The sequence below is a fragment of the Macrobrachium nipponense genome, chromosome 45, assembly GCF_015104395.2.
Source record: "Macrobrachium nipponense isolate FS-2020 chromosome 45, ASM1510439v2, whole genome shotgun sequence".
Classification (NCBI taxonomy): Eukaryota; Metazoa; Arthropoda; class Malacostraca; order Decapoda; family Palaemonidae; genus Macrobrachium; species Macrobrachium nipponense.
In genome coordinates this window covers 28,886,352-28,902,568 of record NC_061105.1, presented here as the reverse complement: position 1 = coordinate 28,902,568, position 16,217 = coordinate 28,886,352, and the positions used below count along the sequence as shown (strand labels likewise).

The window sequence follows — 16,217 nt, the reverse complement described above, 5'->3', positions numbered from 1 at the left end:
ATGTTCCATTTGATTACAAGAATACGAAGCATTTACAGCATGTATCTCAACTTCTCATGTAAAGATGTTTATGATTTATTGTGCCTGCCATGATTTGTATGGTATACCATGTAGTAATCTAAGTTTTTTTTTTTTTAGATGTTTTTAATGTAGCTTTTTTTCTTTGCTGTCTGATCCAGCATACTTGCGTACAGGTAGTCACTATTTCTTTTGAAGTAATAATGTGATCATGAATTGATTAATGTTGTAGAATGTTTTGATGATCTTGCTCATTTAAGACTTGAGTTTGTGTTGTAGCCATAGGTTATATAAAGTTTGTTTACTCTTGAAAAGTAGAATCACATACGCAACCACCAAAAGATCTTATGTAGATTTAATTCTTCTTGCATTTATAGGAACAGATCCCTCCAGCGAAGTTTGACTGGACATCAAGTGGCTTAACCAATCCTCTAGAAGGACCAGGTAGGTTTAGATATGTTTCTGTGCCTTGTATGCGCTGCCAGTTTTTATAATTCCTTCATTGTTCCGACACGGCATACAAACCTTCGGTCCTTTTACAATAGGAAGGTACTAGCGGCAGCTGGATAGGTCGTAAGCTTTCGAACAAGGGGTTCGGTAGTTAACTGCTTGTCCGACAGGCGCGCGCGCGCGACTGGGAGGTAAACAAATCACTTTTGCTTTCGGCCTCACAGTGGATGGACGTGTGTGTTCGCTCTCTGCCCGCTGCTCGTCGTTTGCTTTCTAAGTTTGGTTGTAATTGTGTATGAAAGAGTATTGTAAGTACAATTATTCTCTCTTTACATATTAATTACGGCTTTCAAGTGAATAATGATGGAATCTCCTCGCCTCGCTACCCCAAGGAGACTTTGCCCGGGTATCGAAGGGCGCAAATGCGGGAAGTTCAGATCATTCCCGGAGATTGACCCTCATATTTTGTGTGCTCGGTGTCGGGGGCGCGAATGCACCCGGGCCGAGCCCTGTGATGTATGTAATGACTGGTCGGAGGCGCAGTGGACTTTGTATGAGGGCAGGAAGAAGCGAAGGCCTGCAAAGGAGTCGTCGGAAAGCTCTCCCGCGACTCCTTTGGTGACGGACACTTCGTCCTTCTTTCCTGCCGCCTCCCGCTCAACTTCCACGTCTCGCGCCTTCCCCTTCGGGGGGGGTGTCTAGGTCCTTCTCCTCTCCTGACGTGTCGAGTGTGGAGGAGGGCGCTAGATACCCTGACGTAGAGTTGTATTCTGGGTCCTCTATCCGCTCGTCTTCGCGCGAGCGGGTAGAGGATCCTTCTAATCACCCGACTTTTGCCTCCTCAGGTGCGGTTGCCGTGAAGGATGACCTCGGACAGGTGTGGGCATCGTTGGGGCTGCAGGGCGTGCCGAGTGTCCAGGGGCTGCTCTATCATCTCGCTGGCTCCGTGGCGGTTACTCATGCAACGGTCACAACCACCACCACGACCCTGACAACACCCGGCTACGCGTCACCTCCTCACCTGGTGTACACCCAGCACGCGGTCTCTGTAACACCCACAACATCGGTGCAGGGGCCAGTCGCCGTAACTCGGGGGAGTGTGATGCCGCCACCTGGGTTTGCCGTGCTGCCGCGACCGGACTTCATGTGCCCGAAGAGCTCGCCCCTGGACCTCCCACCGGTACCGATGACGTCTGTGCCGCTGGTTCGACCATCTGTACCGCCCACACAGTCTGCCGTACCTGCCGTGACCACCGCTGCTGTTCCTGTTCCTGCTCCTGCCGTCTCGACTGCCGTTCCTGTGATGCTCGCACCTGCTGATGTTGTTCCTGTTCCTGGCGCCGCTGCTCCCGATGCTGGTCTGTTCGGACAGGTACGTCCGGGCCCTGTTGCTTCGGCAACAGCAGCCCCGGCTCCGTCCTGGATGACAGATCTGACGTCGGTCCTGAGGAGGTTGACGAAGAAGAAGAAGAAGAGGAGGAAGGTGTCGTCGTCGTCTTCATCGTCTTCTTCGTCGTCGTCGTCGTCGTCGTCTGCCGCCTCTTCCCCTTCTTCTTCTAAGGCTCCCCCCCCCCGCTAAGAAGAAGAAGGTCGCCTCCCCCCCCCCAAGAAGTCTCCTTCGGGAGCTTCTAAGGGCCCGTCTCGCTCTGGTGAGACGGGGGGTTCTTCCGCTGGTCGCCCTGCTGCTCTTCGGGAACAGGACCCGTCTCTTCTCCCCGCAAGGAAGAAGACTACGGGGACCAGAGGGTGCCGGCTAACACCGGCACTTCCTCACCTGCTGTTAGTGGTTCGGCCACAGCAGCAGGATCCGGCTCGGCCGCTCGTTCGCGAGAGGTACCGAGTGTACGGTCGCCTACCAGCGACCGTGCAGCCAGGAACCAGACCTCTGAGTCCGCTCAGCGTCAGGTTCACGGCACGGAGCGGAAGACTGGTGACAGCCGCTCACGCGACTCTCACCAGACCAGCTCTCGCTCTCACGGCGAGCGGCTGGCTACCCGGGGCGGACGTGACGGTCCATGACCGGCCACGGGCTGAGGCTGGAGGGAAGAGGGTCCCCCCGTTCGCCGGCACCAGCCACGGCTGGTACCAGCGAACTGACGCACCGTGAGGATACGCACCGATCTCACAGTGACAGTGGAGCTCGCCGGTCGCCTGACCGTCGCTCTCGCAGAGAGCGATCGGGTACGGCGACCAGCACCAGCTCCTCTGACACACGAGACCGGGGCCGCTGTCGCGGTCCAGCCGTTCTCCACAGCGAGACGGCTCGACTAGGTCTGCAGCTCGATCACCACCGCGGGTTGGCGATCGCCTGCAGTCCTCCAAGCCCACTGGTTCCTGCCAGCGAGCGAGGAGGGAGCGTCAGGTCTGCCTCTCCCCATACCTTCAACCTCCTCGGGTTACACCGGGAGGGGCGAGGTATGATTGAGAGTGATCGTGAGGGGGTGCGTCCCTCAGGATCCGCCACGTCGTCGTACGTACCAGCGGGTCGTTCTTCGGACCAGCCAGGTCGTACGCACAGGTGGTTGGAGGAGACCGAGAGGGGGCTGTCGCTGCTCCTCTCCTTGAGGGAAGGAGGGTCTCGGGAGATGCTCCTGTTTGAGGGACTGGACGGTCCGACTCCACAGATGCTATCACGCCCGAGATCCAGAGGAACTTTGCCGAGGTTATTGCGCTGATTTCGTCAGCACAACGACCTCGGGGAAGGATCCGCCGCTCCCACCATCGAGCCCAACGTCCCGGCTCGAGTCGTTCTGGGGCCGAAGAGGGAACCCAGACCGACGGTGGGTTTTGCCGCGTTCACAGCTTGCGGACTCAGTGCTAGACCAGGTTGAATCGCTTGTCTCCGGGCAAGACGGTTCGCTCAGTCTGGCAGGTCGAACAAGCTGCTTCCCCCTCCTCTGCTACGACAGCGGCGGTTTTTACGTGCCATCTGAAGACCCGATGCCGCCCAAACAGGTCAACCCGGAGTTAGCTAGGCTGACTCCGGGTGTGTCTCTACAACAGCTCCTGTCCGAGAACCTGTGGTTCTCGCAGGCAAGAGGCACTAGGCCTGGAATCTACCGCCATGGCAGCTTTCCCAGGCCGTCTCCTGGCTAGATCTGTGGTCCCTCACAGTATCTAAGGTCGCAGCCAACTCCGGGAATTTCTCCCGAAGAGGACTCAGGCCTTCAGGAGACTTTGCCAGTCTGGGGAAGAGCCATCTCCTTCCTTGCCCACCAGAACGGTGAACCTGTGGGCCAACCTGGTTTCTCCGACGAAGGGACGCTGTCCTTACTCGGGTTTCCAGGGCGGCCAGGGCGTGAGGCGGCGTTGGGGCTTCGAAACAGGACCTCTAACGGAGTCCACGTCTCTCTTCCCAGGAGAGATGGTGGACGCTGCGGTGGACAGACGGCGCACTGATGACAGTGACCGTCTGGTTCACCAGGCAGTCTCGAAGGCTTCTGTGGGCCCGATCGGACTTGCGGCCAAGTATAAGATGCTCGGCTTAAGCGCTTCCTCGGCTGCTAAGACGGTTTGCTGGCGTCGAAGCCCCCCGAGGAATGACTCTGTCTTCTTCGACCTTCTAGCAAGGGGAGCCGTAACCAGCCCCTCCTCATCCCTTGGAGGCTCTGGGAGAAGTCGAATGAAAGGGGGGGTTAAACGCTAGGGACGGGCGTTCCCCCTCACCCTGCTGCCGGAAGAGGGGGGTGGGGGGGTCCTGGCCAGCCATTTGGGCCAACTTGGCAGGCGTACGGCGCCGAGACCTGGATTGTAGATGTCCCCTTCTGGGAGGGATATCTTATTACCCTTTCGCGAATTCTCGTCCACCCCTCACCATCCAACCCGGTCCCAACCAGCAGTACGTACGTTTCCAGGGTCATCGAAGGACGTAGCACTCAGACAGGAGATCAAGACCATGACTGAGCAAGAGAGCTGTAGAGATCGTCACGGATCAAGTTCACCGGGCTTTTTAACAGTCGACTCTTCCTGGTTGGAAAAGTCTACGGGAGGCTGGCGCCCGGTGAGTAGATCTCTCTCCCCTGAACCCGGTTTGTTTCGCCAGAACCCTGTTTCAACGATGGAGAACTGGCACGCTCAGTGCTCGAGACTCCATCAGGGAGAACGGATTTTCATGCTTTCAGTGGGACTTGAATGGATGCGTATTTCCAAAATACCCATTTCAAATCCAGTCCTCCAGAAAGTACCGTCCGGCTTCATCCTCGACGGGACGGTGTATCCAGTTCAGGCACTGTGCGTTTCGGTTCCCTCGTCAACCGCCCCACAGGTGTTCACGGAGCGAGTTGTTCACGTCTGGTGTCTGCTTGGGCCCATTTCGCACGGGATAACGTCTGATTGAAGGTATCTCGACGAGTTGGTTAGTCCTGGCGGATCTCGCCCGCTCCGCAGGTTGCTACAGGATCAGGGGATCGACTGCTCGAGGTTCTTGTCGCGATCTTGGGTATCGTTTGTGAACTTCGAAAAGTCCGATCTCGAGCCCAAGCAGTAGGATGAATGTCCTGGGTCATGCTGAATCGACACTGGGTAAGCAGGGCGAGTCCTTTCCCCGCAGACTCGCGGATCAGCAGATTCTAGGGAGGCAGCCAACCAGTTTCCCTGTCTCGGCAGGGTAACAGGTAGCTCAAGCGATGGCAAGTTCGTGATCGGACACCTTGTCCGTCACTCGAGCAAGTTTAGTCCCTCACGTGGCGTCTTCACCTGCGGTTTCTCTTCAGTGGTAGACTAAAGGAGAGTTGGTCACAGGCCGACGGATCCCCCCAAGCTTTCCAGTGTCCTGACCACAGGCAAGGTGAGGCAGGACCTAGCCTTGGTGGCCTAGACGACCAGGAACCTGCTTAAGAGGAGTGCCACTGCGCCTCCCATTAATAATGGAGAGGACAACCCCACCCCCCCCCGGACATGCAGCTGGTTCTCGAGGACGCATCGACCGAGGGATGGGGCGCAACACTCCTGGATGGATTTGGCTTTGCTGACTTTCAGGAGTGTGGGACGAGAAACGCCAAGCGACCTTCCCACAATCAATTTCTTCGGAACTCAAGGCAGCATTCCTCGCTCTCCAAGAGTTTTCAGGAACCGCTTGATGTGGGACACCTCAGGTGGTGTTGATGGTGCGACAACACCAAACCCGGTGGTGCTTTAACGTTCAACAAACAGGGTGGGGCCCTAGTGTCCTCTCCCGCTTTGTACCAGTTTGACTCGGCAGGTGCACGAGTGGGGCTCAGGCACACTCAATAGAGCTGTCGGCACGCTACATTCCAGAGGGAAGAAGGAATGGTAGTAGCAGACACGCTTCAGGCCGTCTGGGATCAGGTGATAGGGACCGAATGGTCTCTACAACCAGGAACGTGGGCGGTAAAGGCTCTTTTCGACCTGTGGGGGGCGACCAGTCCGTGGATCTGTTTTCGCCCCACCCGGTCACAAACATGGGAAGCGCCAGGTGTTCTTCTCGGTCCGTGCCGGACACCCATGGGCAGCTGCAGAGGACGCTCTTCAAGCACCGTGGTACACAACCTCTTCGCCTATGATTTCCCCGCCTTTCCCCCGTTCAGCCTGATTCCGCAAGGTGATCAGTCCCCGAGCGCTGGTCCACCCCCGAATCTCCAGGATGATCCTGGTGGCTCCCAAATGGTCCACCAGGCCATTTGGTAAATCCGAACCTTGCTGGCTCTTCTCGCAGGAGTAACCGAGAGAGATTCCCCCATTGGTCACAACCTTCTCCTTCTCGCCCAGCCACAAAACCGTCGAACGGTAACCAACCGAGCCAGTTCCAGTCCCCTACGTCTTCACCGGCTGGCTGTTATCCACCATCTCTTGCGAACGAGAGGCTTTTCCTCGTAGCGCAGCAACAGAGATGGCTGTGGGAACCTGTCCGTCAGTCCCTCTGCAGCTGTTGTACCAGGGGAAGTGGGCCCGGTCTTCTGTGGTTTGGTGTCCGTAAGACGTGGGGTCCTATCTCCTCGTCAGAGGCCACCCTCTTCCAGCAGGTAGCGGATTTCCTCCGTTTTTCTTCGCCGAGAGAAGCCTCCCTCTCAGTCCCCACCCCCAGTTAAAAGGATACAGAGCCCGCCTTGGCGCTCCGTCCTGAAACTGAGGGGGGGTTTGGACAATCTCGACGTCGTTCGAGATCTCCTTAGCCTGTTAATTGAGGAAGCTTCGAAAGGTGCTTGCCCACCCAGGGAACTCATGGCCCCCTGCGTGGGACGTGACCTGCTCGTCCTTGGAGGATCCTGACGTCGAACACCGTTCGAGCCTACTCCGAGAGTCGTCAAGACAGGGATCTGACCCTCAAGACCCTCTTCTTGCTGGCCCTGGCATCTGGCGAAGAGAGTATGGGGAACTTCATGGTCTTTCGCCTATGATTGTACGCACCCACTCAGGGGATGGGGATACCGTGCACGCTCGATTTCGTCCCGAACTTCGTGTTTGCGAAGACTCAGAACAAACCTTCAGTCCCATGATGACAGGTTTCGAGTCATTTTCACAGATTCCCCGTCCCTATTGGACTTCACCGATAATGATGCGGATGAGATTGCTGCTTTGGTCCTGTGAGGGCGCTACGGCGCTATCTGAAGAGAACTCGACACCTCAGGCCCTGAGTGTTCGACACCGCCTCTTCGTTAGCACCGGGGTTCACCAAGAAAGAAGTAATCCAAGAACACCTTCTTTCATTCTGGCTGCGTGAGGTCCATCAGGAGGGCGTATGAGGCTGAGGGTAAGTGACGACATCCGTACGTACCGCCCGTTCCGAGAGCTCACGAAGTCAGAAGTATTGGCCCCTCGTTTGGCGTTTCGCAAGAACTTCTCCGTGGCGCAAGGTCCCTGAAAGGCAGGGGTCTGGTCTACCAAGACCTAACCTTTACGTCCTTCTAACCTTCGGGATATTGCCCCACAGGTCCATTGGATACCTTTTTCCTTGGGACCCGTGGTGGCTGCTCATAACAAGTTGTGTAGCTAACCCATACCCACCCGCGAGGCTGAACAGCAGCGAGTCCTGGTGTGACTTGTGTGGATGGATGTGTGAGTTGAGTGAGTGACTGGCTCTCTCTTCCCATCTTTTCCTTCCCCTGCGACCTGTGGGCAGAGGGCCATGGGTCCGTCACTACGCTGGATGAGGGACGAGGATGCAAAGGTGAGGCTATTATCAAGAGCCCCATCCTAATCCCTTTCACTAGGGATAGGAGCAGAATAATTCCACCACTATTCCGTTCTACAAGGGGGGAAGTGGATGCCTACAAGAGTCAAACCCCAATGACTTTATATTTGCTCCTGTTACAGTAACGAAGTTCTTGCATTGCTGGTACGAAAGAGTACGCATGCCTCCCTCTCTTAGTAACTGCGGATCCGCCAGAGGGTTCTGACCATTGATCCTGCGGTGCACACCCCCGATCAATCGACAGAGGCTTGGATCCCTCCCTCGTCTCATTACGACCATGGGTAGGCTTCCAAGGTTTGGGTTCGAACAAACCAGTACTGTTCACAAAAGACTCAGGATTCCGCCCACCAAGAAGTGAGTCTTCCTATTGTAAAAAGTACCGAAGGTTTGTATTCCGTGGTCGGAACAAATGACAATTTGGTCCAAAAATTGCATTTTTTTCCTAACTATACAAAGCCTGAGGTCCTTTTTACACATAGCCCCCCCACCTCATGCCAACCCCTCACCCGCTGGCAGTTTTGTTTTTTGCTTGGGTCCCAAAGCAAAAGTGATTTGTTTTTTACCTCCCAGTCGCGCGCGCGCATGACCTGTCGGACAAGCAGTATTACCTACCGAACCCCTTGTTCGAAAGCTTACCGACCTATCCAGCTGCCGCTATTACCTTTCCTATTGTAAAAGGACCTCCTGGTTTGTATAGTTTTTAGGAAAAAATGCAATTTTGGACAAATTGTCCATGTTTAGGTTGACCGTTATGGGATTATTTACATTATGGGTTGGCATGGATTCCAGTCCCCCCTCTGAATTTTTGACTATATATATATGTATTAGACTATATATATATATATATATATAGTATATTATATTATTATTGATTAATAATACATACACACACCACCACACTACACATACAAGTCCAACTCCATCCTTTCTTTAATTTATTGAAAGTACTATTTTACTTGCAATATTCTGCAATGATTCACATGATTGAAATATGCTAATGATATGAAAATTGGATATGATTACAGTATTACTGTAGCATTCTTCATAGACTTTGATTGGGTAAAGATTATATTCATGAAAATAGAATGCACTGTGTTTTGTACCATGGCAACTTTTATTATAGGCATTGTCTTGCTTTGATTTATACCATTTGATAGAGTACGTGAATGCAAATGGAGATTTGGTTAATTACTTGACAAATTATTTACTTCTGTACAGTGCCAATTGGTGTTATAGATCACTCATTTAGTAGTGGTTTGAATTTATTCTAAGGAAACAGCAAGGATGCTCCTTAATGATAGAGAACCCTTTATTTTATGTCATGTCTTTTTTTTTCCTTTTTGGATGTTTCAGCCTATAACTCATCCTTATTTGACATGGATCTCCTGTTATCCAATTCTGATAACTTCCTACAAGAAAGGGGCAGACATAATGACATTTGCTTTGCAAGTGAGTAACGCCTCTGGAAAGACCTCCCTGTGGTCCAGTGGAACTGTATTGCACCATTTGTCCATTGGCAAAGAGACCTGTTAAGAGTTTGTTTATTTTATTCTACTGTTTGCTTCAGTATGGGGCATCACCAAAAAAGAAGTACCCAAACTGGAATAAAAAGAAAACATTTCAAAAAGTTGGTATTTTAGTGTTATATTTTAGTAAAATTTATAGCAATATTCTATGGTAGTTTTATTATTATACAGCTCATGCTGAAAATTGTTTGCACCATTACTCATAAGTTTTTTTTTGCTTTTAATACCTGAAGTAATTTTTACTATTAATTATTGTAAGGTACACATAAGAAGGTGCCAACTTTGCGAAATGTTGCAGTTGCTGATGTTAGAATTTTTTTGTTTTTTAAGCCTCTTTGTTTGCACGCATTGATTTATTTGGGCATGTATTCTTTTATGAGATGATAAGAATTTAAAATATTTGATCAAGTTTTTTTAAACAAGAATGAGGTTAATTTGTAAATAGTGTGTTTTATAATGTCACTTGAAATCATTTTTTTTATAAAATGCATATGCAGTTGGAATAGAAATCTCACCCCATATTTACTGATATGTACCTTCCACTGTCCACTGTTAAGGTGCATATTTTCATGGCTAAATATTTGTAATTTAATTGTTGTGCATGTGCAGCAATTTAACTGTAGATTTGCAGTAATTTACAGGTTTTTAAATGCAGGTCACATCCCCTGACTAATCTGATATCCAAGGGATGATGGATTGTTCGGAATACCTAAGTCCCCCTGACTGCTGTCAAAACTGACATACTTTTTCTGTCCTGTAATTTTTTTTAATAATTTCTAAAAAATAATTAAGCACCATACTATGTTTAAAACTACTGTGTTAGAAAAAAAGAAGAAAAATTAAAAAATAAATGTTAATGATTAGAAAAATGGTGCTAGGAAAATTTATTAAATATTTTCACAAAGGCTAAGCATTTCCTAGGTGTTATGAGTAGTCTTATTATATAGCAAGAAGACTTCAAACATAATTGTACTTGATATTGTACAGTAATGGAGAATATACACTAAGTTTGGTCATTTAATATTAGCCAACATATTTAGCCTGGGCAAGTTAGATGTCGCAAGTGGCGTGATTTTTCAGCCTCGCATCCGTTGAAGAGACGTGTGACTGAAGAGGTGTTCCCTCCACCCCCTTTTAATAGGAACAGAGAGTTAGACAATCCTCCCCCGTCGTGTAGCATAGCTACATGGACTTCGCCTCGGGTTCTCACGACAGTGACAGCTGCCTTCGACTCGATTGTGGAATGGCCGATTCTGAGTCTGTCGAGATCTTCGACTCATCAGGCTGTCAAAAGTTTGCCTTCGACTTTGCATACGACAGATTCTTCGACGGGAGCGAGACCTCTGGTGTTGATTGTATCTAAGTCCACAACCGCAGTTGCTACGACTTCAACTCAAGAAGACAAGAATTTAGTTCCTCTCCGTCAACAATTGCAGGAGCTGATGACCTGGATGAAAGAAAATAAACCATGTCCAAAGAACAATGAGTCAAATACAGACCCTCTCTGTCGCCTATCTCATCGGGTGACGAGGAGGACTTAGAAGCGGACTCTATTCCACTTTCGTGCTATTCTAAGCTTTTACGCTATCTTCTGGACATGTACCCAGATTACTTCGTAGCAGCTGCTCCAAGGTACCCTGCTTCCATCTTCCTGATGAGAAGGAAGAATTTCGATCCCCTCCTCCCAAAGCTTGTACTTTCTAAGGCGGCTAAACGATTGCTTGATGATGTAGAAGACTGGCAAAGATCAAGAGAGAGCTCAGGAAAGTGACATTTGCCTATCGTCTGTCTAAACTGATTAAGAAGAGGTATAGGTTCTACGTAACCAGAGAAGCTCCCTCCATGGGAGTATCTGCCTCCTCCCAGGGGGCCTTCTCTGGCCTGGTAGACACAAAGAAGGTCTGCGTTTTCAGCAGCAAAAATTTTCTGTACGTCACCCGAATTGGATCATTTGGTAGAGAATGTTTTCAAGATTTGGAGATTATGAGCTTCTTGGACTGCCCTACTCTTCAGGAGGACCTGGCATCGTACTGGCTTGGGGTTTTGTCGTGTGCCAACAAATTTGTTTGGGATGGTTGCGATGAGCTGGCCTCTCTTTTTGCATTCGGTACTCTCAAGAAAAGGCAGATCTGGTGTTCTATTGTTACGAGAGGAGTTGCTTCAACTCAGAAGTCCTCCCTTTTGTTTTTGCCTCTCGACAAGAATCATTGTTCCCCGAAGAGACAGTAGCCAAGACGTTTCCACATTGGAAAAGAAATCGACTAATGACTTGCTCGCTCAGCCTTCTAAGCGAGTTAAACCTTTGACTGTGACTCCTACCACCTCAGAATCGCCCTTGCAGAGAAAACCCTTTCGAGGGGACAAGTCTACTGTTTGTCAGGCCTCGATTGAACTTACGACACCCGACCAAGTCCTCGACCAAACCCGACACCAAATCATCAAAGTGATCCTTCAATCCTTTATGCTCTGGTAGGGGCCAGACTGAGCCTCTTCTAGGAGGAATGGAGTGCGCCCAGAGGGGGCAGGAGCCCGTGGGTTGGATCTAAGTTCTCCCAAGTTCAGTTACTACCATTCCTCTCAACGACACTCCGGCCTCTATCCAATGTTCCCCTACGCATTACCCGCCTACTCTCCAGGCTCAGAGGAAATCTGTAGCTTTTAACTCAGAGAAATTATGAGGCCTCTTTTGATAAGGCGGTTCATGAGAGGAGGATAAGCGACAGACCATCCCCCAGCGTTTTACCAGACCGTCAGTTTGTAGTCCCCCAAGTCAACAAGGGTCCTGAGGAGGCCCATACTGGATGTAAGCGCACTGAACTTGTTTCATTCATGGAGACGCCAAAATTCAATATGGAAATGACTTGTTCGGTTGTTGGAATCCCGTTCGCCACAATGGGGAGTTGGCAAGGGTATCCCTGGATAATATGGATGGGGACACATACTTCCTACATCTTTAATTCACCCAGGACTCCAGGTAAATACCTTCGGTTTGTATTCATGGGCAAGGATCTTACCAGTTTCCAACGCTTTTGCTTCAGCCTCTCGAAAGCAACCGGCAAGTATTTACGCGAGTTGCCTGACTCACCCCTGGGGAAGTGGTTACCCCACCTGAGGCAGCAGTGTCAGTCTCTACCCAGATGACTTGGCATTCTCTGCTCCTCTTCGGAGGAAAGTCAGGTGTATGAAAGGATCCTCATGATGGGCACCTTTCACTTAATTAACGTCGTTAGGTCTTCTTATAAACGAGGAGAAATCTCAGCTAATACCGACTCAGAGCATTCTCTATTTGGGGATGACTAAACCCTTGAGTTTTTTGGGCTTTTCTATCACCGAAGAGAGTCCAGTCATATATGGAAGTAGTCCAGGAGTTATTGGATCGCAAGTCCTGTTCCACCAACTGTTGGACCAGTCTGTTAGGCACACTAGCTTCAGTGGAACAGTTCGTCAAACTCGGAAGGCTGCACGAGGCCCCTACAATTCTTCCTGAAGGGATCGTGGTGCAGGAAGACTCAAATGGACTCGACAGTATTCTTGATTATAGATGAAATCAAGGAGGAACTAGCATGGTGGCTTTCAAAACCAAGCCTTGTAGAGGGTCTTTCACTTCGTCTGCTCCACCCAAACCTTTAGTTCTTTTCAGACGCATCCGACGCAGCTTGGGGAGCCCTGTTGGGGAAGAACGAAGCGTCAGTGAAGTGGGCGGAAATTCAGCGCTCTTTTCATATCAATGTGAAGGAACTGTTAGCAGTGTACCTGGGACTTCAGGTGTTCACTCATATCGTGACAGGGCAGGTGGTAGCAGTTCACAGAGACAACTCCACAGTGCTTTCCTACATCAGGAAACAAGGGGGAACACGTTCCTTCACCCTCTACAACCTCGCAAAAGATCTGTTTCTGTGGGCAGAGAAATTTCAGGTTTCGTTGATCCCTCGATTTGTTCAAGGGAAAATTAACATGTTGGTGGACAAACTAAGTTGACGTCACCAAGTACTGCGGTTGGAATGGACTCTCGATGCCAAGGTCTGCCTAGACCTATGGAAACTTTGGGGAAAGCCGATGATAGACTTCTTTGCAACTTCAAGGAACAACGGCCTCCCACTGGTCTGCTCTCCAGTCTCAGACCCTCTTGCATGGTCAGTTGGCGCAATGCTACTAGAGTGGTTGGGCTTGGAAGCGTACGCCTTTCCCCTGTTTGGCCTGATAAGATAGGTGCTAAACAGTGTCATTTCACGAGAAAGTTTCACTGACACTAGTCACTCCATTCTGGCCAAGGAAGGAATGGTTCCCAGATCTCCTCGACTTGCTCGTAGATTTCCCCAGGCTTCTTCCCTTAAAGAGATGTCTACTCAAACAACTGCTGTTCGCAAGATTCCACCAAGCAATATCAGCTTTGGCACTGACAGGAGTCTCTTCAGAGTGAAAGGTTTTTCGAAACGAGTTGCAGAAGATATCGCGAACAGCAGAGAAAATTCTTCTAACAGACTATACCAGTCTAAATGGGGAGTGTTTTGAAGATGGTGTAAGCAAACTAAAGTCTTCTTCTGAGACATCTGTGAACAAAATTGCGGAATTCCTTCTCTTCATAAGGGACGTTAAGCGCTTAGCACCTTCAACAATTAAGGGATACAGAGCAATGCTGGCTTCAGTTTTTAAACAAAGAGGATTAGACCTCTCCACGAATAGTGATCTTTTGGATTTAATTAAATCGTTTGTGACTTCCAAATCTACAAAGGACTTAATACCATGGAATCTCGATATAGTACTTGAATGGCTTTTGGGCCCTCCCTTTGAGCTGTTACTTTCTTCATCTGTGAGGAACCTCACCAAGAAAACACTATTTTTAGTTGCATCAGCATCAGCTAGATGAGTTAGCGAGCTACATGCAATGGACAAAATGGTGGGATTTTCTCAAGGCGACGCAGTTTGCTCCGTGGAGCTCAATTTTCTCACCATAAACGAGAACCCTTCTAATCCTTGGCCATGTAACTTCGTCCTCAAGAACCTTATAGATTTGATAGGCCAGGAAGAAGAAGAAAGACTCGTATGTCCTGTGCGGGCATTAAGATATTACCTCCGCAGAACTGAGAAAATTAGAGGTCAGTCGAATCGTTTGTGGTGCTCTGTTAGGAATCCCTCTCGGCCTTTCTCAAAAAATGCTGTCTACTTTTGTCTGAGAATTAATTGTCGAAGCACACACTCTTGTGAACGATGCAGTGTTTCCTTTACTGAGAGTGAAAGCGCAGAAAGTTCGAGCGGTAGCGACTTTTCTAATTTTTCGCTATCCGCTATCCTTCAAAGTAACTTTTGGAGGTCTAAATCCGTCTTCGCTATGCATTACTTGAAAGAAATTGAGACTGTTCAAAGATTGTAAGTCTCTTGGTCTACTTTCCGTAGCTGCATGGTGTTGAGGGAAATGACATGGGGGTTGCTCCCTCTGTTATTTTTTGCCATGTATCAAGGTTGACGAGTTAAAGGGAAGTCTGGGGTTACAATGTAGCTGGAGTACTCGCCAGTTAATTTTGTTTTAGTTTGGTGGGTAAAGGTTTTTAATTAGGTGTAGGGGACAGTTGTGGTGTTTTCTTGTTGGTTATTTCTGGTCTTAGCCCAGGGCAAGGGCAATATTTTGTTGTATCTTCGTTGAGTCAGCGGTGAACACCATAATTATGGAGATATTCCACTCCATGTAGAGGCACTCATTGGTCATACTCCAAGCCTTCTACTACGTAAGATGAGCACCGACTAGAGGCAGTATTCTCCTGCAGTAGCTCTCTTACAAGGTAAGGTACAACAGGCACTCACAGTGCTTTTGGGTCTTTTTTCAAGAATCATATGTTATTTTTGGATTAAGCTTACATCCACAGCCCCCATCCTTGCAAAGGGTAACCAGCTGTATAATTGTTCGGTAAGACACTGCAATAAAAATGGAGTTTTTATAATAAAATGAAATTTTATTGCATACTTACCAAACAATTATTAATTAAAGCCCTCCCTCCTCCACACAGGTGGATGGCTGGTCAGAACAAATTGATGTTACCTGGACAGTTGTACCTGTAGCTCCCTCGAGTGGAGGGAGGTGACATAACCTACATCAACGATGGCGGCGCCACCACAGAAGTTTTGAATATTGTTTGCCATTCGGTAAATATGCAATAAAATTTCATTTTATTATAAAAATTCCATATTTACTGTTCATGTTTTAGGGTAAACTATTTTTTCAGAAACTAAATATAGGAAAACTGCTTGCTTGTCAATGCCCAGGAATGTCGACCATAGTTTGGTCTTAGTGCTACGTAAAAACAAAATAGACTAAGGAACAAGACAGTCTCATCCATGGAAAGCAGATTCATACATCTCAAAATGGGTGCTGCATCCCCAAATTTGCAAGGTAGTTGTGTTACAAAGGCACAATATTGGTAGATAAATTAGCAAAAAATCCCTGATTGTAAGTTTGCAGTACTGTATAGTGCTCAGGTTAACCAGACCAAGCAGCCTTGGAAGGAAAAGACAGTGATGCATCCCTTTGGCTGCAGTAGAAGTACTTTATCTCCTTGCTGATGGACAGCCTCTGAAGCTCTGTACATGAAAAAATTGCTTCATTAGTTATATTTTCTGATTTTAGGGGAACCTCAAGATGTTACAGCTTCAAGCCGGTAGATAGTCCAGTAGAATATATGAAGTACAAGATTTTCAGAGGAGTCAGCTTGAGCCATAACTAAACATTGCAAGGTTTAAACCATTAATGCCTGTACCCAAAGTGTAACCAGTTCTGTAATTGAAGCAGTGAAAGGTACCTTAATCCAATCAAGTTCTCTGTCCAACTGGCTGCTGACTTCTTTCATAGGAGTTTTAGGTTTTTAGTTATGGCTATCTAAGACTGTAGGGCCACCCTTTTGCAAATCTTTGAGCTGTGTGGATTTCATGTTAGGGTCTGCAATTAAACTAGCCTCCTCCAGTACTCTGAAAAGGGGTTTCTTCTAGGGTTGGCTAAGCCACTAAAGTGGGACATTTCCTTGGTCCTGAAGTCTTGCTGAGCCTCGATACAAGCCTCCATGTTGTATCTTACACTAAAGACT

General features: G+C 48.9%; 1 protein-coding gene across 12 annotated transcripts in view; it reads left to right on the top strand.

Annotated features, from left to right (window-relative positions):
* The window catches only part of LOC135214459 (aftiphilin-like), a 169,821-nt gene that overhangs the window by 117,500 nt on the left and 36,104 nt on the right, over positions 1 to 16,217 (top strand). For all 12 annotated transcript variants that reach the window (XM_064248788.1, XM_064248784.1, XM_064248792.1 and 9 more), the window contains one exon: positions 396 to 462. In XM_064248788.1, the coding sequence (XP_064104858.1) occupies positions 396 to 462 (67 nt within the window). The remainder of the gene's footprint in view (positions 1 to 395; positions 463 to 16,217) is intronic.